The 25,865-nt window shown below is 35.9% G+C and overlaps 1 protein-coding gene across 2 annotated transcripts; it reads right to left on the reverse strand.

Annotated features, from left to right (window-relative positions):
* Positions 1–846: 846 nt before the first annotated feature.
* gosr1 (golgi SNAP receptor complex member 1) lies at positions 847–24,556 on the reverse strand. 2 transcript variants are annotated; one of them, XM_059514353.1, is made up of 9 exons: positions 24,404–24,556; positions 23,554–23,665; positions 23,358–23,445; positions 22,945–23,052; positions 22,031–22,122; positions 19,725–19,799; positions 4,608–4,637; positions 1,880–1,962; positions 847–1,576 (listed from the first exon to the last, which is right to left on the reverse strand). In XM_059514353.1, the coding sequence occupies exons 1-9, from the start codon at positions 24,432–24,434 to the stop codon at positions 1,452–1,454; spliced, it is 744 nt and encodes a 247-aa protein (XP_059370336.1). In that variant the 5' UTR covers positions 24,435–24,556; the 3' UTR covers positions 847–1,451. The 2 variants fall into 2 exon arrangements, with proteins under 2 accessions (XP_059370336.1, XP_059370335.1); XM_059514352.1 differs by having other exon boundaries at positions 23,358–23,448.
* Between the last annotated feature and the right edge of the window lie 1,309 nt (positions 24,557–25,865).

Raw genomic sequence — 25,865 nt, forward strand, 5'->3', positions numbered from 1 at the left:
TGGAGTTCTGTGTGTGGCCTATTAGCTTCCAACTGACAGCTGCAGTACCTCTCCTACAGACACATTTAGGCAGAGAAAACAACAAGGTACCTCTTTTGTGACTTGTGATCTACAATTTGGTCAATGAGGCTCATTTGATCTGTAATAGACCCTCAGGCCCTCAACATTTGTTCTGTATTTCAGGGCACTTGGTCAACGTATGGACTGGAACAGCAGGAGACTGATGTGACCTTTAGATAATGGACGAACAGGGAACAAAGAAAAAAGTATCCAACTGCCCAATCTAGTTTATCATATTGGGGAAGCTGATCTCTCCATTGAATGATTATGTTGATTTTGTGTGAACATCACTCTCTTTATGCATCTATGGAAATACCTCAGTCAAACAGACTCTAGATGAACTATGGCATAGAGCTCCAGATGTGAGAGCAGAAATGCTCACTTTTATAGATGCCAAATTATTTGTAAACACAAGAAGGACAAAAAAAAAAAACGGGTGGTGACAATAAGGCTTCCAATCCTTCTTTCTCTTTCTTCCAACTCTGTGTAGATTGCTGGTCTTACCTCTACATGCAATCCCTGTGCTAGTCTTTCATTTGCCTGGATCGATGCTTTTCAGCTTGTATATTCATCATGTTAAAGCTCTGGCCTGCTTCTGTCTTTCACGCTCCAGTTCCATAGGAGGAGCTGTGTGGATGTAAGTCAGCAGACAAGTGGGCTGCGAGCGCAGGCTTGTTGGTTTAGCCAAATATTCTCTTAACATGAATCTGCTCTTAACTTAAAGACACGTAACATCAGTAAAAGCATAAAGCAAAAGCACCTTGAAAGAGAAGGGTTAGACATGTCAATTGCTGCAATGCAAGTGTTTTATTTTTGGACTGCCTTCACCAGTGTAAAATGTCATCGATGAGAGAGTTTAGAAATATCTAAAAAACAGAAGCTTTAGAGGACGGGCCTCTAGTGTTTGACACACTTTTTTAATATCCTGTATATGAATAATTTATTAATTCACAAAGTACACAGCATGATGAGAAACCCTCTTACTAAAAGGATCATCAAATTAAAACCCTCTTCCGATTAATAATATACAGGAACAGCACAACACAAAGTTGATGCTTCACAGCATCGCTCGTCTCAAAGCCACTGTGTTATAATATGCACATTGAAATCTATTCCTGTTAGTAATTTGGTCTCGGGTCCCAGTTCACATCTGAACAGCGCATTGTTTGTAGTACCGAAAAAAAAAGGCTGTTAGAGCTAAACCCCTCCCAATGCTAAATACAAATAAGGTCCATGCTGGCCACAATCAATCTTGTTATCAGACTAGGCCAGGTGGGCTTCTGCTTTGTGGCCCCAATGGTCCGCCTCTCATTGAGCCCTTTCTCAAGGCTTCACCACAGCTCTGCAGAATGCCCCTCCCCCCAAAAGAAGTTGGTTAGCTCCCCTGTCCGTCAGTGAAATGCATACAGCAGCAGAAGAATGGTGCAGATGCCGATGACTCCTCCCAGAATTAATGAGTCCCGTCTCTTCCTCAAGTTGATCCGCTGTATTAGGTTATTGATGGCAGGGAAACGGTCTGAAGTAGGGGTCAGTTAAGGAAATACAGGTATACAGCAGATTGCATTGCCTCAAATATAGACAGCAAGTATTTTTCGTGGCCTATTATAATTGATAGATAACATTTAACAGTGTTAATAAATTATTTGTGTTTTTAACTTAGGAAGTGCTCCATGACAAAAATAATCTAAATGATAAAACAGGGGAAATGTGCATATCCACTTACATTTCCAAAGCAGGTAGATGCCAATAAACCAATATTGCACTGATACATTATGCAGCCCTAATGCATACATGCACTACTTGTAGAAATCAAGGATACTGGCCAGAGTGTTGACCCTGCTTTGTATAGACTTCAAAAAACCTCGCTGGGAGGTCATGTTCTCCTTGGTTGCCATTGCAATGCTGTGGAAAAATAAATAAATAAATACAAATAAAAACAGAAGAGTAGATTTATTGGCAATGGCCCATCACAGCACATATGCACTGGAAGTGGTCAAAATGTGCTCCGATCATTACGTCAAGGGCGCAGCAGCTGCCAGGACTGCAGACGCAGGAAAAAGTCCCTCAAAGACAGCAAATGTCTCTTTCACTAGGTTTGATTTCAGACAGGAAGGCAGAAGCTGCATTGATGTAATGCTCCAGAGACGTTAGCCACACACAGCTAGAAACCAAAAGTATGCAGAAAAGTGACCAACCATTACATATCCATTTCCCTTGACACTGCAGAAAGTGAACACCTCATATTTTGAACAAATCAGAAGTTTTCTTGCTAAAGCCATTATTTGTCCTAGCTTAAGGCACAGTTCATCCAAAAATGAAAATTCTGTCATCATCTACTCGCTCATGTTATTCCAAACTTATTTATGACTTATTTTTTTTAATGGGTCAGAAAAGATGAAGAATGCACTTGTAATTATTTTCCATTATTTAAATGGAAACTGAAGCTTTCAAGCTTTAAAAAGGATGAAGAAAACCATAAAAGTATCATAAAGTGGTCCATGTGTGTTACACATCAGTGTCTTCTCACAAAGCTTAAGACAAATGGGAAACACGATGTATACGGTTGCTTTATAACGGATATAACATTACAAAGGTTTGGACAGAAATGAGGGTAGGTAAATAAATTTTTAGGTGAAATATCCCTTTAATGCATTTGAATTCTGTATTGTTGAATGCTGTAATTACACTTTTGGGTTGGTCCGTTCCCAACACTTATTTGTTTTCTTCAGCTGAGTCATGCTTTCTTGTTCCTAGTGGAGAAGATTAAATTGCTGTGTGACATTATAGCTCACTCCAACTCCCACTCGGCAGGTTTGTGAGTGCAAACCAAAGCACTGGCACCCATTAAACTCCTGTCTGCCCTACTCTGCGACACAAAAGCCATCACATATAGTTCACCACAAGTGCTCAAAGCAGACCCCTTCACCTCAATCATAATGAACATGAGAGCTTATCTATCACACCCACATAAAACAGACCTCAACCAAAAATCAGTTTGAGGCTAAACCTGTAAAATCAGAGCCAACACAACTTTAAAGCAATGTGCAATGCACTGACCACTGAGGTGCTAGTTTCTTGATCTGAGGATAAATTAGGCAGCCAAACACCACTCACATAAACAAGTCATAAAGCACATTAAATAAGACAGTTCACCCTGAGGGAACAAAAGGTCTCCGGTGTTTTGTATTCCTAGGGGCCCTCGGTCACAAACAAAGAGTTATTTTGATATAAGTTTTTGTTCTCAGCCCACACACCTGAGCATCTGTACACCACGAAATGAAGAATACACAAGCTTAATCGGATCTCTTAAACTTCATATTTGGGTGTGTATTTGAATATGTTACCTGCAAGGAGGTATACCTCTTAAAGTATTGCTTGTGACAGATGGAAGACCAATCTGACATCATTAAAAAAGAAACGTGAGTGCCCACAATCCTCAGAGATCAGAGCAATGATGAAACATTAAACAATGAGCTCTCATCTTGGTGGCTCCTGGCTGTGGGTGGTACAAAGGGAAGATAATGATTATAAGCAGCTGATATAGCATAATTTTTTTGCTTTAATAAGACTGAGGTGGGATAAAAAGAGCTGCACGGACCAGGAGCCAACTTAATTAAACACCAGTGCCGGTCGACAGCTTTGGGGTTCCCCTAGGTGCAGCAGTAAAAGTGTAGGCTGCTCTCATGCCCCAACATAGATCTGCAGGAAGGGGAAAGAAGGTAGTGCCCAGCAGCACAATACTCAATACTAAAGCACCTCAGGAAAAAGGCAAAACTGGCAGATTCATGCAAATGACATGCTTTTCTGTTAGTTTCCCTTAAAGGGAAAATTATTCTGATTAATTGTTTACTCACTCTCATGTTGTTCCATACTTGAATTACTTACTTTCTTCTGCAGAATTCATAAGAACATATTTTGAAAATGTGTTTTTTTGTTTATACAAAAGTCAATGACGTCACTGAAGTCAATGGGGTCTAGTGTTGTTTTGGTCCAGAGTTATTATAATTAACTAAAATCTATTAAAAACATTTTAGCTAAATGAAATAAGCCTGAAACATATTAAATATAAATATTCAGAGAAAAACAAACTAAATTAAATTTAAAGCACTAAAATTACTAACTGGAAATAAACTAACTAAAACTAGACTTTGAACTAGTATGAAAAATAAAATAATAAAAAGTACACATATATATATGAAAAACAATACTTAACACTCTTTCAGACCCCTTTGAATTTCACTGTATCTTCTAAAATCTACAGAAGAAAGATTTGAAATGACGTGAGGGTTAATAAATGACAGCATTTTTGAACTTTATAGAGTCTAAATCCACTTGCAGTTCTAACCTAGCAATATCAACACAATGCAAAAACAATGGGTCAGTTGTTTGAATCTCTCCATCGACTGAGATCTTCCTCCTTGATTTCATGACCCTTGATAGGCTCTTCTTTCAGAAAAGAAAATTACAAAATGGAAACTGTTGCCATTTATGAGTGCATAGCCTATGTAAAAAAAGTGTCTGAACTGTTTGTATGAAATTAGACTCACCTTATTGTGTCATCAATAAGCCGATCTGAGCTGTAAGGATACAAGAAAGGAAAAAGAAAGGTGTTTAGTCAATGATAACAAGGTGAATTACTGGAGCCCTCTCTCATCTTTGAGAGTCATGTTGAAGGAGTCAATCAATGGCAAACATGCAGTGAATGCTGATTTCCTTAACATGGACACCAGAATGTTTTTCAACAAAACTGATTTCATCAGCATTACAATAAAGGACTACTATCAGCATTGGCTAAATATATGTGGACACTCAATGACTACATCCATATGCATTACATTTATTTTCAAAAACAATTTTATCCAACTATTCATAATGAGTGCAGCTGAAATAGAGAAATATGTTCAACATGTGAGTCCATTTTCTGCCATGTACATCACATATACAAAACTAGCTACAATTCTGCTTTAAAAATTCACACCTTAACAGCAAAAGGAGTAAATAAAATCCCATTTGAGACTTAACAGATTATATTGATTGCAAACAAATAAAAAAAAAATTGTGTGGGAAACAAATAGATTCACAGATTGTCACTACAGTTTTTGCTCAGAAAAGACAATTCTCTTATGTGTGAATGAAATTATCTTTCAGGAACAATTCTTCAATCTTGCATTACTGTGTCTACACTGGAATGTCTCATTCACACACCATGGCCATTTTTCTTTCTGAAAAGGAGATGCAGGCCTGCAGGGTGGGAATGAAATTCTATACTTGCTCAAAATCACATCCTCTGTCTATTTAGATGACAAAGTCTCAGGGCCTGTGAGACCTCAGGTGAAAGAAAGTCCTCAATTCCCAGACAAATGGTTTTCGGTGTGACAGAGAACTCCAATTTTGATTACACGAGCAAAAATGAGATTGCAAATTCTCCTTCCGATGTCTGTGAACCCTCTTTCTGTCTGTTTGGTTTGTCAGCAGAAGTGAAAGAAATCTGGCACACACACACAGCAGCTGGGAGAATAGAGTGTAATGGTCCACATGCTGTTCAGCCCCACTACTGCAGAACAGGTCTCCGTCTTCACAGGCACATGAACGTGTATCTTGGTTCCTGCTTTGAAGAAAGGAAAAGTGCAGCAAAACTGATGCGAGAAGCTCTGCTCTGTCAAATGGCTGTCATCTTAAGAGCTTATGTCTTTGATTGATCAAGAAGCCAAAACAATGAATTGGCAAAGACGAAGTATCCAAGTTCTTGACTAGACTAATCATTATAAATTGCCCCAGTGGGCGCTAATGATGCTGATTTTGCACAGTTTAGTTTGCAATTAGCAGGGCAAATATTTAGCATCCGATGGGACTCGATAAAACGGGTTCCTTTACCATCATCTGCATTTTATTTTGATAAATAATTAAGTCTTCCTTAAGCCTCATTAATCTACATCATCGGCATCAGACATACATACACCTGGTTTCCTACAACAAAAGTCCATTTCAAAGGAAATAAATCAGCTAGTGAGAAAGTTAGTTAGAGGACAATGCAAAAACTTTAACAAATATAGTTGGTCTACCCATTAAGCCTCATCCATTTCGAACTCAACAGCAGGGCTATTAGTTCAATTACATTAGCTAGTACACATGACTGCCAATCTAAAAATTACGGTGATACAATTTAGGTTTGTAAAGCCTTCAGCAAAGTTCCGGTTGCTGGCATATACATCTGGACTACAGTGAGTATTTTATTATGCACATGAAATCCAATTTACTATTTAATAAATTGTTGATATGGACGTTTAGAAGTTGTACACTACCATTTAAAAGATTGGGGTCAATAAGATATATTTATGTATTTGAAAATCTTATATTCTCACCAAGGATGCATTCATCGGATTAAAAAAATAGAGTAAAAAAAAGGAAATATAGTGAAATAGCATTATAATTAAAAACAATTTTTTTTTTTTTATCTATTTCACAGCTCTTTGGAATTCTTGATTATAATTGGTCAGTCATTACATTTCGAGGTGTGTTACTTCCCGATAACAACTTCAGTATTAACAGTACTGCAATATTGCTGCTGTGTTTATCTCCTTGCTATGACGATTGCTTTGTACACCATAATGGATTATAAAATAATAAACATTTTCATCTTAAATCAATTCCTCTTTTTTCTATAATTATTTAAGTGGTTAAAAGCTGTGTAATAAGTGACAAGGCTGTACCGTATTTCTTAAATGTCTAATTTCTAATTTAAACTTGTTCAATTGTCTTGGCTGAAAGCCGCTTGCTAATCAACTCAAACAATATACAGTGTCCAATTATTTACTTATATGGGAAGTTGTGTAATTCTTATTACCCTGTTGAAGGATATTCTGCGATAACAACCAGATGAATGTACATTATTCCTTACACATTATAAAATGTAGTTATTTCTGTGATGCCATAGCTAAATTTTCAGCAGCATTTACTCCAGTCTTTAGTTTCACATGATCCTGTGTGCTTATTATTTTTTTGTGGTACATGATACACCAGGATTCTTTGAAGAAGTTCAAAAGAATAGCATTTATTTGAAATAGAAATCCTGTGTCACATTATAAATGTCTTTACTGTCAGTTTTGATCAATTTACAGTCAGGGTATTAACTAATTAATAATATTAATTTGTGTAAAAAAAAAAAAAAAAAAAACCTGATTCACTATTCATTCCTCCCAGAAATCATACCCTGAACAGTATTATTTGGAAATAATGCTTAACCCACAACAGACACCCCACCCACCCACTTCACCTGAGAAATACACAAGAGATGTATAAATGGCTTGGTGTATGGTCCTATTCCACAGGGCCCAATAACTAACCACTATGCGTGCACACACACAGAGAAATGTGTCATACCCCATAGCCCCCTTGAGGCTTGTGTTTCAAGAAGTGCTCAAAGCAAACAATGTGCTCCTCATTTTTTTTTATTCGCCAATTAGGATTGATACTGATAATGTTTCAGAGAAAAGACAAAAAGCAAAACAAAGCAGTGAAGTCATTAGGTCATTGTCTCCAGGGTTGAAGTATTAATGTATGAACAAATCTGACATCACTATATGACTATGCCTGGGAAAAGCACCCATTTACATAAACAAAACAAAATGACATGTTCAACTGCACAATTTGACAAGGAGTTTAAATTAAATCAGCTTGGCCTTCTAAACGGAGCTAATATCTAATTAGATAAAAATGCAAACCTTTAACCTAAAATGAAAGACTAATCAATATTTAAAAAATCTATTCAATGTTAATTAATGCAAACACGGCTGGTACTGTACTGACGCACAGCCTTTTAGGGCAAGCCATTTCCTGAGCTGATTAATGGTTCAGGCATCATATTGATGTATTTAATATATTTAAATTTATCTTGGAAATGTGCATAAGTTTTAACATCGATAACAGTTAAGAACTACAATTCATCAACACTTATCAACAAATAAATCAACACTTACTTTACTGCTTGCCAAAATATTTCATATAAAAAAAGGCAAATATGAGAATGCGAAAAATATATAGTTTTTTTATTAAACTTCAGACGCAAAACATAGTATGTGATGGTATGTACAGTTCATTTCTGTGAAGCAGTTCTAACTGTAATGTTCATGAATGGATTCAAAACTCTAGATTAATGATCCATTTTTATGTCATCACTCAAAAATATTCAAGAAATTCTGCATTTATTAACAAGCTAAATAAGTTATTGCTGGTTGAAATATATTATTATTTGTCGAAATTAAGTTCAAAATGAATGCATGGTACTAAACTCTAATACTAAACTCTAACGTTAAACTACACTTTTATTTAGTTCATATAAAGAGGCTGGAAGATGTCTCTATCAAAACACATATACAGCACACCTGCATGGAGCTGTGGACAGCTGACATGGGGTGGCGGTGTTGGTTTCACCTATGTATCACCAGGCTAGCGCTATAAAATGTGCATTACTGCATCTGAGAGAGGTGTCAAGGTCCAATTCTTGCTGTGTTTTTATAGGCTGAGACAAGCCCTGGATGTAGCTGAAGGATTTACTGTAGTTCTTTATTGGCTGCGAGGCAGACTGGCAATGGAAAGATGTCAGGGTTCTGGTGCAATGTATGAGACACAAAAGATCCACTGGTGGAGAAAACTATCCCTAAATCTCAGTTTCTGCAGTCATTAATGGGTACATTAGCATAAAGGTAATTTAAAACCATTCTTCCTTTACCTCTCACTGTATTTTTCACCTTCAGCCTCAATGTTTTCTGGAAAACTTTTTCCTTACAGCTAAGAAGTAAAATTTCGGTTCTCACTAAAATGCATCAGTGCAATAAGTAGTAATGTAGTAATGACAACATCAGTAAAGGTTTGGACACACTGACTCATTTCATTATTAGCGCTTTATCAAAACATGACTATTGTTATTGCTCTGAAAAAAAAAAATTAAATCCTTAACCCTCCTATCCCAAAATTCCGGCACATAACCGCAATGTTTGTGTTATGGACATTAAAGATAACTATACATCATGTGGCTGTAAATTTGCCAGCACAGGCAAATTCTAACATTGTGGTTCTCTAGTTTTTAATAGCAATCATCACTCCCATTTCCTCCCATTTTGTGTAAGTGTCTAGATTTGCATTTGTTTTCCCCCCAAGATTAATAACAATTAATCAAAAATATGAAATAACAAATGACAAAACAGAATTAATCAAATCAAATGATTATTAATTTGTTTACTATATAATTATATATAAATATATAATAAAAAATGTATGTGCATATATTATATATATCTAAATAAAAAACAATAATATTTATATTATTGTATTAATATTTATATTATTGTATTATTGTTATATATTATATATATATACATATATATATATATATATATAATATATATATATTATATATATTATTTATATATATAATATTTATTATTATATATTATATATAATATATTATATACTATATTATATACTATATATAATATTTATTTATTTATTTATTTATTTATTTATATATTTATTTATTTATTTATTTATTTATTTATATATATATATATATATATATACACACATACACATACACACATATATACATTTGTGTGTGTGTGTGTGTGTGTGTGTGTATTTATACATTTAAATTGGCAATAATAAGAAACGTTTCTTAAGCACCAAATCATTACATTAGAAGTTGAACTATTTTTGAAGGATCATGTGACAGAAGACTGGAGCTAAAAATTCAGCTTTTGCAATCAAATGAATAAATTACAACTTAAAATAGAAAACAGCTATTTAAAATTGTAATATTTAGAAATATTATTGTTTTTTATTTAGATTTTGGTTTTGATTGAATATATGTATGGTAAGCATAAGAGAATTCCTTCAAAAACATTATTAAACACAAAAAATAAAATTCACACCAGCTCCCTGACGGTGAAAGGTATTGGTATGAAAGTACAATTTATATCTACAAAACTAATTTCAAGCTTTCAAGAATAAAATTAATTTGAAATCAAAGGATTTTGATGACCAATAGAAAAAAAAATCCTCAGGTGTGTCCAAATTTCTGACTGATAATGTACATCTATTGAACATACACCTTGTCATTACAGGGCAGACGTAACGGTGACGTATGCTGCATGGACACCCCATGCTCCACCTGACAGAGGCCACCATGCAGTCCATTTTAAGCCATAGAAGACGTGGGAAGTCCCACCCTCTAAAGAGCTGCTCTAAAAATCAAAGCTAGGCACTGGACATTTAACATGGGTTTAAAATTAGGAAATGTACTTAAATGAGTCCTCATCATCAGTCATGAAGTCAGTTTTGCAGCTTTTTTTTTCTGAAGCTGGCACAGAGAGGAATCTTGCTGGCTCATCAAAAAATCCAACTCATTGTTATTGGCCGACCTATGCGAGGCAAGATTTATACCCCAGCTCCACAGAGCTGACAGAAGGAGAATGTGAGAGACGTCTGAGCTCCAGGCGGGTGAGCTCCATCTGCTGGATCTTTCATTCATGAAACTACAGGTGGAGATGTTACCTTTGATATAGATAACATGTTAATATGATAATGGACTATAAGAGAGAGCTCATCGGCCAAGAAAAAAAAAAAGCTTGTGTTATGGCTGGCCACAGCTTTCCAATGACATGGCATGACATTTAAGTTTTCGGTCTCCCAACACCACAGAGAGCTAGTGAGAAAAACACTGTGGGCTTGATAATGGAACTACAAAAGTTTCTCATTTAAAGGTGTGCTTTGTTCCAGTCGCACTATGATGAGTGTAGCAGAAATTAAGACTCAAGGTCATTTGCATTTTGCTAAACTAATTTTTATCATTTGTACTTTTTTTGGGTGGGAAAGTCGCCATACTGAATCCCCACATCCAGAGTGCTAGAGAGAGAGTCTCTTCTAGATGAGCTAATGGACTGTTGCTGTATGGGCACAATTCAAATGCATTTCCAATGTAATAAATAAATGGACATCTTGGAAACTCTACAATGCTCTGATCCCAAGTGTCCACCTTAAGTACAATAACAATTTTCTACAATATGATAACAGCTTTAAAATGGAATCAAGGGATTCCAAGGCATAATGTAATTGTATTTAAAATCTTAAGATGTCAGCAGAGAACGGATCAGCAACCAATGGGGACATACAGAAGCATAAATTCTTACACATAAATCCAAAACAAAGAGAAAGGAACATTTTGTTAAGAATTTTTGGTTTCACTTTAAGGTGTCCATGTTAGTGTAATTACACTGTTGTTAGAATGTATTTACACAAATTTAAGTACAGAATAATTAATTAACAAAATGCACTTATATGGTAAGTGCAAGGGTTTGGTTTAGAGTAATTTGTAATTTGTTTGTAATCATGCATAATTTACTGTTATTACTAGTTCTGTGCGATATGGACAAAAAAAAGTATCGCGATTTAGATTTTAATCACGATTTTGACACACACAGACATGCTTTACAGTCATAAATGCATTCAGTATGAATTTGAAACATATTTCCAAAAGAAAACCAATTAGAGCTTTATCAAAAAGTTGTACCATGTCTCTAGAACAGACATAAGTCAAAATTATCACTAAGTAAAGGTGTGCAAAAAAGTGTAGACATATGGCAAAAAAAATAAAAATAAAAAAATAAATCCCGTGTCCAGGGATTTTTTTTTTGCCATACATTGATCATAGTGTTCATTGTAGCTTAATGTATATTTGTTATACATTATACAGGTTCACACGTACTCCATCTGCAGTGTGTATACAGTATGTGTATGCGGTGCAGAAGCAGCAGCAAGAGCAAATTATTGTAACGCAAAAGCACATTAAAATAATGCGTGAGTGCCAATCTCTTCACTCGCCCACAGATTTCCTTTGCTCGGTCACAAAACCAGACGCATTAGATTCCCAGATACACGCGGCTTTTGCCTGGAGAGAGTGCAAGTACTTAAAACGTGTCACCTCTCACTCAAACTGCGGCCTGTGCACTCACAATTCTCTCTATGCTCATGTGCTAGATATCATTTTCGCACCTTTCAATTTCTAACCTTTTCTGTTCACATATTTCGCATCTTTTACTGCATGTAGTGTGAATGCTCTTATCTGTTAACATGGGCTCTGAAAAAATACGCATCACAGAAAGAGTGTGTGGACCTGGAGTTACGTAGCCATATACCCAGTCTGTTCTGTTCTTGCACTCCATTTAGGCGCGCTGCATTCTGATTGGATAGGATAGCATACTGCGGGAGGTCGGGGCAGTGGAAAATCTTAATTTTGTGACGATTTCGATTAACCACACAGCCCTAGTTATTACTACAGTTTAGTGAGCACGTATAACAAGTGCAACAAGGATACTAAAAAAAGGAAGTGTTACTAACTTTTATGTAGTTGCTTATCTTAGAAATGGTCAAATCAGGGCCCAAAATGAACACTATGTACCAAATGCAAGTAAAAACTTGATCGAACCACTTCAGTCTACCTTTTGCTTTCAAAACACCCTACACAACATCACAAAACACTCTAGTATATAGTATATATTTGAAATATACTGTAATATATTGTATAACGTAAAGGTCAACCGATGTACTGTATTTTTCGGACTATAAGTCGCACCTAAGTATAAGTCGCATCAGTCCAAAAATATGTCATGAGGAAAAAAAACATATAAGTCGCACTGGACTATAAGTCGCATTTATTTAGAACCAAGCACGAAGAGAAAACATTACCATCTACAGCCGCGAGAGAGCACTCCATGTTCTCAGTGTAGACTACAGGAGCACTGAGCAGCATAGAGCGCCCTCTCGCGGCTGTAGATGGTAATGTTTTCTCTTGGTTAATTTCTCTTGGTTCATGTCAAATTAATTTTGATAAATAAGTCGCACCTGACTAGAAGTCGCAGGACCAGCCAAACTATGAAAAAAAGTGCGACTTATAGTCCGGAAAATACGGTATCTGTTTTGCAGATTAATCTGCATTGATAGTTGATTGCTGGAACAATCGTTATCGGCAAAAATCCATGCCGGAGCTGTTGAGGAGGGTCTGTTTTCATTATACAGTGCGAGAGTGGCCTCTAGTGGTTGAAATCACTGCAGTGTTTCCCACAGAATTAGATTCTAATTGCGGTGGTGTGGTGTTTGGGTACCGGGGAAGGGGGGGTGGGGATTAAGTTAAATATATCATTAATATATATATATATATATATATATATATATATATATATATATATATATATATATATATATATATATCATAAATATATCATAAATATATCATATATTTTTTGTGACAAGTACACATTTCCATTGCCAACACTTAGTGTCAGATACCTTAAAGGGATAGTTCACCCAAAAATGAAAATTTTATCATCGTTTACTCACCCTCAAGTGAACACAAAGGAAGATATTTGGAAGAATGACAGAATCAACCATAGTAGGAAAAAATATATACTATGGTAGTCAATTGGGACCGAGATCTGTTTGGTTACAAACATTCTTCCAAATATCTTCCTTTGTGTTCAGCAGAACAAAGAAACTCATACAGGTTTGGAACAACTTGAGGGTGAGTAAACGATGATAGAATTTTCATTCACACACACAAACCTGGAGATTGACGAGGACAAAAACCAACACACACCAACCTGAACCTGGAGATAATAATAACATAATGTCTAGTCTGGTGGCTGTGATATATATAAACCTACCAACGTCCGTTGCCATGATTTTTGGAATGACTGATTGCGAGAGGAAAAAATATGACGTTTTAGTCCCATAACATCGGTTAATGGACACGCCGTCATTTCGCAATAGTTGTTTATCGATATTTAGAAAAAAAACACAAAAGTTTTGCGCAAATCTGTAATGAAAACGCGACAGTGCTTAACATAGACTAACTTCTCAGAGTTATGTTGAGCAACAGTGTTCATTACTAACCATTCAACTCCGGATTGATTCTGGAATCTTCGCTGGGGGAATAAGCATTAAGCACCGGCAACAATCCGGGGTCCTCTAAAAAACGCATGCTCATGTTTTGATTCAGATCGTGTTTCGAAGAGGAGGGGCTAGTCGTGCGTGCCTCCGTTGTCAGTTTGTGAGGGGGAGGGAGCAAGCAGCGTGCAGCTCTACAATAAAATACAATTGTACCCATATTAAATAGTTTAAAAATCTGAATCAATCCGTGGCGGTCAGCTTTGAAATTGTCAAGGCCGCCACAAATTAATGAATGTATGGGAAACCCTGCACTGACAGCATGTGCTAATTGTTTACACACGATGCTGCTCGCTGAAAACAGAGAGAAACTTCAGACCTGGATTTAAATGCAGCTGACAGAAAATCCTGCCGCACCACAGAGCGCCATTCACATAGTTTTCCGTTAAATGACATTATATTCGCACAAATCGTTGTTAATGTACATAATGAATTGTATATTGAGCATTTTCATCAAAACATTTGTCTTTCTGTGGCTCTAATAAAGTCTGTATGCTTCATTTATAGAGCTTCAACTTCAAACTTATCTATGCCTCATTGTTCATTCTTGAAGTAAACTTGTGTCTGTTAAAAAAACTTTTTTTTGACCGCTGCTCGAGTGGAATGCGATACGTTTGGAGTGTGTGTGATACCGGTGAGTTCTCCTAGACTCAGAGCTGCTCTTTTTTTGGATTAGATAATCATTAAGTGTTCAAGAATAGAAGGAGTTAAATTGTGAGAGTATACATTGTGATGGTATAACTGTAGGGCCCTATGATTTCCGCGATACGGAAAATGCAATGGTATCGCCGAATACATTCATGAAAACAGAATTAACAGCTGAATGCAGAATGTCACGGAATTTGTCAAATTTTTAATGAATTAATCAAATGTAATTACACTTAAATTAAATCGCGATATGGACTAGTATCTGTAAATATTAAGCTGCAAAAGTCAATTTAAATATGAATCCTGCATGTTCTGAGTGTCTCTGTTAATGAATGGCGCAGACGCAAGGTTTCATTTATTACACATACTGAAGTGAGTGTGATGCTCGCTGTGATTTCAGCGTCTGCCGTCTCACTAAATGAGGATGAAAACACATGAACAACAACTCCAGAACTGCTCTGAGAGTCATTTCATGAGCATTTGACCATTTGATTTGAGCAAGTTGGTTTGTTTTGAAGTCTATTTTTCAGTAGAAAGTACATAGCCAACTACTACTACTAAAATGAAACAAACATGATTTTCTTAAGGAATAATCACACAACATTCCATGTTCTTCTTTGTTTGCCAAAAAAAAAAAAAAAAGTTTGCTTAATTTTTTAGGAATGAAAAGATAAATGAAATTAATGTTTCATGCCTTGATTTGACAATAAAAACTTAAATACACAGAATTAAGGCTTCTTTAAGAAAAAAATTAATAAAATAAAGTTGTTTTATGTATTCAAATAATTAGACTTTAATTTAACTATTAAAAAGGAGTGGAGAAAAATTCAAATGGAAACAGAATCCAGAAAAATTTTAAAGGGTAACTAAACCCCTGGTCAGAGCCTGACTCCACCCACTGACAATATTTGAAAAATGCTGAAAAGTGGGCAGATCACAGCGGAGATAGAGGGGACGAACCGAGGGCGGGGCTGAGCGAGAGCGGCGTGAACATGAGACCCGCAGTGACGGATTGATTGAAAGCTGCTGTCAGAGACGCTAAAATGGAGAGTGACTGTAATGACGCAAGTAGCTTTGCAACAGAGCAATCATTTGAAGTAGAGGGCTTTTCTCACCTACCTTCACCTGAAGTGGAGGATGTCGAGGTGTCTGTTCATATCAATTCGAGCAACTGGCTCAAACTGCGGTCTTAACTCCCGCACCGCGTCGCTTTTCAGCGCGAGCTGTGTGGAGAAGCCCATCTCCAACCCCATTGCGTTGGAGAAGCAATCCCATGTAAAATGCAGTTTGCACACTCCAGCTCTAGGCGGGAACTCACGGTCTTCCAGGCCAAGTGCATGCAACCACTGGCGCCTAATTTTAAAGTCTGCTGGAAAACTATGCAGTCCAGCAGTGCTGTCGCAACCAGCAACACACCTCCGTACCATTGTGACCACTGTACTAAATACAGATAAATCTACGCTAACTTGAAGATCTAAATAACTATATAATCGATATGCTAAATAGATGCTATAATAGTCTACCCTGATCGTTTCAATACTCGCAATTCCAACTCCTGACTCACTACAGTGATTTTGACGGAACAAGATGGTTTTATACTGCCAAGGGCGTGGTAGCTCGTACCAAGGGGCGTGGTGAGCTGGAAACTACTTACGTCACCTGCCACTGCTTACGTCACTTGCCACCGCAACATCCAATAGGAAAAATCAACTGCAGTAGCCACCGTTCAACCTGAAGAGGGCAGCACTCAGACGTTTTTACACCATATATTATAGAATTAAAACACTTTATACTCAAATGTCAAAAAAGTTACCTGAAACAAGCACTAATAAAGCCCCATTCTTATAGATCATTAACTAAAAAAAGTTGGTTTAGTTACTCTTTAACAGAAATAACAGAATTTGATGGAATTTAGGAATAAATTTAAATGGATTTCACCACATTAGTGTGTGGTAATTTCAACATTTACTACTACTACTACTGCTAAGAACTATTTTTTTTTTTTTGTTTTTTTTTTTTTAAGTAAAACACTATTTTTGTTTTTGCTCCGTATCCATTTTTAAAACTATCGGTTAAATAATCGTTAACTATTAATTAATAGTTCTCTGTATCTGCAAAATCCACTATCGGTCGACCTCTAGTATATGGCATAATAACAGGCAGAGTGCTTACTAATATAAATAAAAAATTGCACTGTGCTTACTAATATAAATTTAAGATGGCACTTCACTTACTAATATAAATTTACAATGGCATTACATGTTAAAAAGTTTACCAACTGTATGCTAATCAAATTCTGAATATGACTTTCAAAGACTTCTGATAGGAGTGGAGATGGGCGCACACACACACACACACACACACACACACACACACACACACACACACACACACACACACACACACACACACACACACACACACACACACACACACACACACACACACACACACACACACACACACACACACAGCTGTGAGTGAAAATCAAGCCTCCCTGCTTGCCCTGTGATTGTGCTCCAAGAAAGAAATGTGCTCAGCACTTCAAATTTAGTCCTATGCAAGGAGAGTAAGTGGGACATAACAAACTGCAAATATTAAAAAGCTACAGTTGGGGAAACTGCAGAACCAATAGGTATCACAGCATGTATGTGCATCATTTGTGCATTTCTGTAAATAAAATAAATCTATATCAGTAGGATATTTTTGCACACACTTAATGCTTTGTTTAAAAAATTAAGTGTTTTAAAATTACATACTTTACAGAACGCATATTCGTACACATACTAATCTCTTATCTTTCTGTAATAAAGAGATGAATGTTAAGATATTCTTGGATCAACCCAGACATTAATGCCAGAGTATTTTCAACCAGCTTTGAATAAGAGGAGCTGACCTGTGTAATTGCTTTAAGTCTGCTTTGGATATAAACAGCACTAATATGGCCAGACATTTCCAGTAAATGTATAATGGATCTAGAGATGCCTGCTCTTCATGCTCTTTGCAGGCAGCGTTCCTGTCATATACACCTTATCAGACAAGACTACTGAATAATAAAAGTCCTGCAATGCCTCCTGTAGTATTATTCTTCATAATATAATCTGATAAGCGTTCTTTTTTAATAAAACCTTCCAAATGTGTGAGGATCACAATTGAAGAAATATGATAAGAACCAGTTTCAGTCTTCAGTTCATAAGGTCCTAAGTTATTTAGGCCTGCTTTGGTCAGCAGGATACTTAATGAATGCAAGTCCTATAAAGGAGCAAAATAGAAAAAAAAGCTTTTTAGAACAGCCATATTTCCTGTAACAAGATAGCACTGTATTATTGCTTACTTTCTCGGCCGGATCTTTCCTTATTTACCAGAGTAGTAGTCTCCAATGTGTTTCCACAATCTCCCTCCCTGTTTTCTCAGAGTGCTCAATGTAATCTATGAGTCAGACTGTCATTGCGGTTAATGTCTTTAAATGGCATTCCTGATGGCACTGACTTCAATTACTGTTTACACTGGAATGGGCTCAAGCAAGAACACCAAAGATTACTTCCTCTATGAGAGTCGAGCAGGATGTGAAAGGAAGATGAGGAGACAACCACAGCCCAAATCGTACATACAGAGCTCTTGTGATCTTGCAGCGTATGGATGTACAGTACGTCAACAATACTACTGGTATGATATTCTGAATCATATTCTATCATAGATAAATTAAAATAAGAACGTCTTTCATGAGGAAATAAATTTAATCCCAGAAGTAAAACTTTCATTTGAGCTTGTTAATCCAAGCTTTACTTGATCAATAATCAATCCACATGAGCCTTTAAGCATGTGAGTGTAATATTCGTCTCTGTCACTGGTCTCTTTTACTTACCTCTTGCAAATTGATATACTGAGGCTTTGCTATGAAACAAATGACCCAGAGAAAATTCTCTGACAAATTCTTTACCACAGCCCATTGATTTATTTTAACGTTTTAAAACCAGTGTGAATTTTACATCCTTTGTTATACCAAATCACTCCATGCCTACACAAGCAGTCGGGCCAGTCCCTTATGATGACTCCACAAATTTAAGTCATCAATTTGACATAGAAGAGCGCAAGAGAGACAAGCGGCCTTGCCGAGTTACTGATGAATGACAGTGTGTCTATTAAAGGTAACCTTCCTCCATTCCTGACAAAGTGGCTGTAAAACTACTACTGCTACACTTTGAGCTTCTTATTCTCTCCCTTTCACCTGAATGTGTCACTTCACTGAATGTGGGCACTTATGCAGTTTGCTTCCTCTCTTCAATCACTGACAAACTCTAGACTGACTAGAATTGCACCACTATCTTTATTGATCTATTAGTGGTTGTGTTGATCATATCAAAAAGGGTTGAAATGAAGATGTAGTACCATGTAGAGCGAAACATTTAATTGAAATAAAACCAAAATCACAATAGAGCTTTTGTTTTGCGATTATTTAATTGCTATTGGCTGCAATTTAATTAAATGAATATGTGCACTGTGAGTTACAGAGTAAAGCACAGCACTGTATTCAATTACATGCATACTTCCAGTGTTTTCAGGGTCTGGGAGCAGATTGCTTGTATTTGAGCAGATTGTTTCATTGCTTGTAACATGTATGCCTCAAACTACTTCTCAAACTTATAAACTAGCTGTGGTCAACAAAAGAGAAGTGCTTCCTGTAGTTTTTTTGTTCGTTTGTTTTTGCCAAAATGCTTGATAATCTAACATTAGAAAATAAAAGAAACACATCTATATTATAATTTAATGTTGTATTATAATAAATAATATTATAATTATAATAATAATTTATTAGAAATTACAACATTTTGGCCAAAACCTGGAGTAAAAAAAGGCATTTAAAATCAATGTGTCCCATGTGATTTTTTTTAAATGCTGCTCCTTCCCATTAAAGAAAAACTGGCAAATGTTAAATTATTATTCTTTAATTTCTTCACACAAAAATTGTGCTACTGTGAATATAAGAGAATTTCATCAAGTAGACAGCAGAAGGGTCTTACTTTCTCAGGTGCTCGTGTTCTTTCAGGAAGAGCTCTGTCCGCCTGTTATTCACCCCCGAGCCACTCTTATATGTCCTGACAAGAGAAAAGAAAATTAATTAACAATTAAATAGAAACATGCAATAACACAGGTGGCATCTTTAGAACATCATTCTATAGAAAGTCTGGCACTTCAGTTGAAGTGGGGGGGTAATGTTGAGGTTTAATGTTGAGGGTTTCTCTTCATCCTGTGCCATGCACAAGCTCTCTCTCACAGAGAGCATTTAGTGTAAATAATGAATGAATACAGTGCTGGGAAGAACAGCCCTTTCCCAAGAGTTCATCAAGAAAATGAAAGACAAAAACACCCCCTCTGCTTTGTGCAACACCAGCTAGGTTTTTCTAAAGACACCCACTTGCCTGACAGGACAAATTAAAACAAATCTCCATCTTTGTTGGGAGAGTTTATGAGGGTGAGAAATGGCAGCCTGAACGACAACCTTGTCTGAACTAGGCTCCACCCTCTGGTGGGATTTCTATGTACCTATTGTAAACAGACAGATGTAGATAGGATATTAATTCAGTATCTATGGGATTACACCTGCCTGCTGGTCAAATCAACTGTCAGTCCACACCAATCACAGTGACAGGGTGCCGACAGCCAACTTAATTATTCCAACAAGGTTTTAAAGGGCAGTGCCCTCACACAGGGGGCTTTGTCATTTCTGCCTGCTGACATTTCTATAGCACTGAGCTGCTGATCGATGGGGAGCCCAGTAACAGGAGAAGCACAGCAGGCACGACACGCACCACACAAACTCAAGGAAGTGATGCTTGAGCGGTGGCCCGGGAGAAACTAGAACCTTCAAAGTCTGCACGACAGAAAGTAACGGAGTATGTGTGTGCAAACAATGCTCTACATTGGCTGGCAAATCCAGCAGAGTGTTACAAGAGGTGCACCATCGACCTCTGGGGGTAAATATGAATATTACACCTTGTATTAATTAACTACTTTCTACTACACTATTTTCGGGAATAATACATTAAATTATTTGGATGTTGACTTTGATAAAAAATATTGACAAACATTAAATAAAAATCTTAAAACAGATCGTGTCTGTACAATAATCAAATTTAACAATAGTGGTGTTCAGATAATATGATCAATAAACAAGATCAATCAAAATTTTGGTGTCTGGAAGATATCTTTTTTTTAATAGAAATGAATATTTTTATTCAACAAGGACACATTAAACTGATCAAAATTATATTAAATTAAAAATTATATTATTTTTAATAGTTATTTTTAAATGATTTTAAACCAGTACCATTTTTACTGTATTTCTGATCAAATAAATGCAGCCTTGGTGAGCACAAGAGACTTCTTTCATAGCAATTTTTTAAAGATCTAACAGACTCCAAATTTTGAACGGTAGTAAAACAATGTATGTCCAGGTTATTAATAATCAGAATGCTCTTTTGCTGAGTTATATATAATTTAATTTGATCAGAGTACTGATTGATGAGGTCAAATCTGTGCAACATTCTAAGAGTAATCCACTCAAACTGATGCTCAAGTGAATAAAATCTGCCGAGGTGCTGTTCTCTATTCTGCGTAAACAAGTTTATTGCTGGTCGGGTGAGTGGGAGGCAGCTGAACATGAGGCAGAGAGGGACCCGGCCCTAACTTGTATAAATACAGAGTTTATTAATACAGTGCTGTGAGAGATGGACTGAGTCAGTTTATTTAGACTAAAAAAATAAGTTCAATAGCAACTGCAAGGAGTAGTATGGCATTTTTCTCATTATATATGGTACCAAAGCTATTTCAAGGTAAACAATTAAATAAGCAGCCCATAGATGTGCTAGAGCATTGTGGCTCAGATCAATAAGTCATTATCCAGCCCTGCAGTCACGATCTCAGGGTTACAACCAGAACCATGTCAAATTGGTGACTGCAGAACTCCACAGAATGCTTGCACGTTCTTCATGTATTCGTTTATTGAATATACTAAAATAAGAGTGTGTTATTTACATATCAGGTTTAACACATTTTTGAATCTATTCAGAAGAATCCTGAAATGTGTAGAAAAAAATCCATAGATTTCATCAGGGCCTGGATTCAACAAATTTGTATACTTTGCTCTGGAATGAAACAGCATGGAGGTATAAAGACCAGACAGCTTGAATTGTAAGCAGAAACCATGTTTTTGGAGAGAACTATCATTCCATATACAAGCTTTCATAATCCAAGTTAACTACACATTAGATGAAATCGATTTTCATAACCTTTTTGGTTTCAAAAGGCAATTAAAGAGAAAACTCACTCAATGTCTTTTCTCACAGATCCCAAAAGATCCTCTCTCTCCCTGATTGCCATGAAGTTTGATTTGGTTTTATGAAATTCATGTGTGTAGTCCTACAAAAGGAAAACAGAGATGAGGTGGTTATAAATAAGCAAGGCCAGCTATATTGATGTCAAATACTGGAAGTGTCCTTTCATCTTGAGAATACAGTCTTCATTATAAAAACACAATTTTTTCAAAAGTTTTTTTTTTTTTTTTAATCTTTATAAACAAAGTATTTTATTCTCACCTAAGCTGCATTTGCTTGATCAATAATGCAGTAAAAACAGTAACATTATGAAACATTACTACATAAATGTGTTCTATTTTAACATTTTATGCAATTTATTCCTCTGATCGCAAAGCTGAATTTTCAACTTTCAGCAGCCATTACTCCAGCCTTTATGATCCTTCAGAAATCATTTTAATATTGCTGCTTAATATTATTATGGAACTGTTATACAGCTTTTTTTCTTTCCAGGATTTTTTAAACGAAAACAAAGTAAAACACACACACACACACACACACACATATATATATATATATATATATATATATGTTTTTTTACTTTGTATTCATTAAAATATATCATGTATGTGTGTGTGTGTGTGTACGTGTGTGTGTGTGTGTGTGTGTGAACGTGTGTGTGTGTGTGTGTATGTATATATATATATATATATTCATGAAACAAATATTTTGTAACAGCATACATTTTTTACTGCCACTTCGAATCAATTTAATGCATTCTTGCTACATAAACGTATTAATTCCTTTAAAAAATAAAGAATAATTGCATAAATAAACACCCTACTCACCCAAACTTTTAAACAGCAGTTTAAGATTCATGTATATTAATAGTTGGGCATATTATAATTCTAAATGATAAGAAGCTCACCTGTAGGATGTCTCGGTGCCTCTGGAGAGTGTGCATTAGAGCAGCATTCAGAGACGTTACTCCCGGTGTGCTTGTATACTCAGCCATCTTGTCATTCACCCCTGTAAGCTTTAAAACACAGGAACAAAGTGAAACAAAACCATTAGTAAATCATCTAATTAATAATGTGTAAAATAAATAAATTCAAATTAAATTGGGTACTTATTTATTTGAATACTTATTAACGTTTTCATTTAGTGGTATTGTATATAATGAAATATATATCCCTGTTCTCTAGAAATCAGTTACTGACCACTAAAAAAAAACCACTCTTTATCAGTCAATACGTAATTTAATATACATGAGGAGCAGGTTGGAAGACTACAAAGAAAAAATATAGCACCTAACAATGGCACATTTTACAGAGATCTTACTTTTGCAAGTAGCTGCTCAATCTCCACTGACATGGTCTCAAACATTCTGTCCTGAGTGGAGTTGGAGAGCAGAGGTGTTGTATCCGAACTACTGAACAGAGAGAGAACAGAAAACTGTTATTATTACCACCATAATCTTTATAATGAGATTTAGAAAACATTACAATTCCTTCGATGAGGCACAGTGGCATCACACCTGTCTCCTCTCCGGCCGTCCCGAGAGCTGCTGTAACTGGTGCACAGCTTACTGAAGGACACCAGCTTCAGGTCCAGCTCGTTCTCCAGCTGCCTCGCCTGCTTCCGCAAGTCTGTCAACATGCAATCAAATAAAGATCACATTTAGTAAATCCAAAAAGTGGTTATATACATTCAAAAATATAAGACAGCGTCTCTAGAGTTAGCGACGGTTTATATTAGATAACAAAATAAGTAACATCAGAAAATTTTATAAAATTATACACAGCATATCACTGACAACGTTAGCTGGTAGTTATATATGCTTATACAAAGACAACACATTCATTAAGACAAAACATTCATATTAGTCTACCTGGTCGTTGACAGTTCATATTTACTGTCACAACAGAGTCACAAACACGTAAGAACATTCAAAACGTGGGTATGAAGCCCTCAAGGGCTGTCTAGGAGAGCAGTTTTTTAAGATTTTGAAATACGGGCCAGGAGTTTCTATTTTGGTGAAAAATCTTGTTCCAGCTTCATATACAAACAGCTGCTTAACTTTTTTGAGAGCTTATATATGTTAGTGTTACATTAAATACGGAAGGTCTGTATGACATGAAAACCACATGACAAATGTTTAAAGTAAGAGATATGAAAAATGTCAGGATTTGGGGCTAATCGGAAAGACTGACGTTTCTGCGGACTAGCGAGCTAATGCTAACGGCGATAGTTAACAGGGGGTAACCTGACAACGTTTTCAAGGAAACGTCGCCAAAGACTGTTCAGAACAAGGAATTGGCGTGAGCTGTCACAAAGCGCAGTAAAGCTTTTGGTCGAGTGGAATTTGTAACGCTTTGCCACCTCACCTTCCCAATAGTTGCTGTTTCCTCCTGCCATCTTTGTTATTCAACGTCATCCGCGGTGTTGCTGGCAGAGGCGGAGACTCGAGCAAGAGCGCTTCACGAGCGCTTCACGAGCACTTGACTGCTCTCTGTGACCTCACAGCGCCCTCACGTGCTCTGCTGGAGAAACGCACTCTCCTTTGGCCTTCAGGTTTTCCTGTATTTTATCTTTAGTGAAAACATAGTTCAAATATACAAGCACATTAATTTTAAACATATTTAGTTTCTTTTATATATAATAATAATAATATATTATATAACTAGTATATGACACACACACACAATCAATATGTCAATAGTGTCAATTTACATTGTCATTAAGAAATGGATACAAATTATAGCTACTTTTTAAATGCATACATATACAAACATAACATTTTCATATATACATTATTAGGATTTTAAAGGATCTACTGAGAGCTTAAAAATACTCATTCCTGCTGTAGATTATTTGGTTGTATTATATCTGTATTCTTTAGTCCATGGATTTGAGTTCCCACTTTCCTATTATATAGATAGATAGATAGATAGATAGATAGATAGATAGATAGATAGATAGATAGATAGATAGATAGATAGATAGATAGATAGATAGATAGATAGAGTTAGAAACTGTTTACCTCCCATAAAAAATACTGTTCAACTGCATTGAAAACATGATCATATTAAAGTACACTCTTCAAATGCTCAGAAAAAGTTTAATTTTTATTTACATCTCATTACATACCATTCCTTTAATACACAAACAGGTTTATTTGTGCAGTTCTTTCACTCTTGAGAGAAATTGCACTTGTGTAATTTACATATAGTTGGCAAGAATTCGATATCTTCAATCATTTTTGTATAAAAAGAAAAAAAAGAAAGATCAGCACATACATAGAAAAGTTACATATTTGTTCAAACTCACCCAGGTATTTACATTCAAGCATGACAATCAATATCAAGTCAAATTAGATTCAAATTTTGTTGGTAATAGGATCAATGACCAAATAATTCATAGAAACTGAATTTTTTCACTTACTAACATTAGACTTGTATGAATGGTCAGACTGACACACAATGATATGAATTAGGGTGTGAAATATGAAATAGTTTTCTCTTTTAAAAGCATGAACAATGACCCACCGGTCTACATCTTCTATATCCAAATGGTACACGTAACTTCTAGAGGGTAGAATGATACAGAAAATGATTCGCTGACTCATTACAGCGACAGAGTGAGGCTGCCTGCTCACAGTAAGACCTCGCAGGTATTCTGCTGGTTTTAGATTGCTCAATGTGTCACACAATCAAAGCCTCCTCCTGTCATGGAGGAAACATACTTAAATGCATTTGAACATTTGTAATATACTATATGTTTGTTTGCAAATGATCACCAATGTTTTAAAGGTTTTTTAGAAGAGAAGATTCAGGATACAAATATATT

The sequence above is a fragment of the Carassius carassius genome, chromosome 28, assembly GCF_963082965.1.
Source record: "Carassius carassius chromosome 28, fCarCar2.1, whole genome shotgun sequence".
In the NCBI taxonomy this organism is placed as follows: Eukaryota; Metazoa; Chordata; class Actinopteri; order Cypriniformes; family Cyprinidae; genus Carassius; species Carassius carassius.

Excerpts from the sequence above, each read along its gene's own strand:
- gosr1 (XM_059514352.1), bottom strand. The coding sequence starts at position 24,434 with ATGGCAGGAGGAAACAGCAACTATTGGGAAG. Across the intron at positions 23,449-23,553 it reads GACGGCCGGAGAGGAGACAG|TAGTTCGGATACAACACCTC; the intron begins GTGTGATGCCAC and ends CTCTCTGTTCAG. Across the intron at positions 1,577-1,879 it reads CAGGGTCAACACTCTGGCCA|ACCGTTTCCCTGCCATCAAT; the intron begins GTATCCTTGATT and ends CCCCTACTTCAG.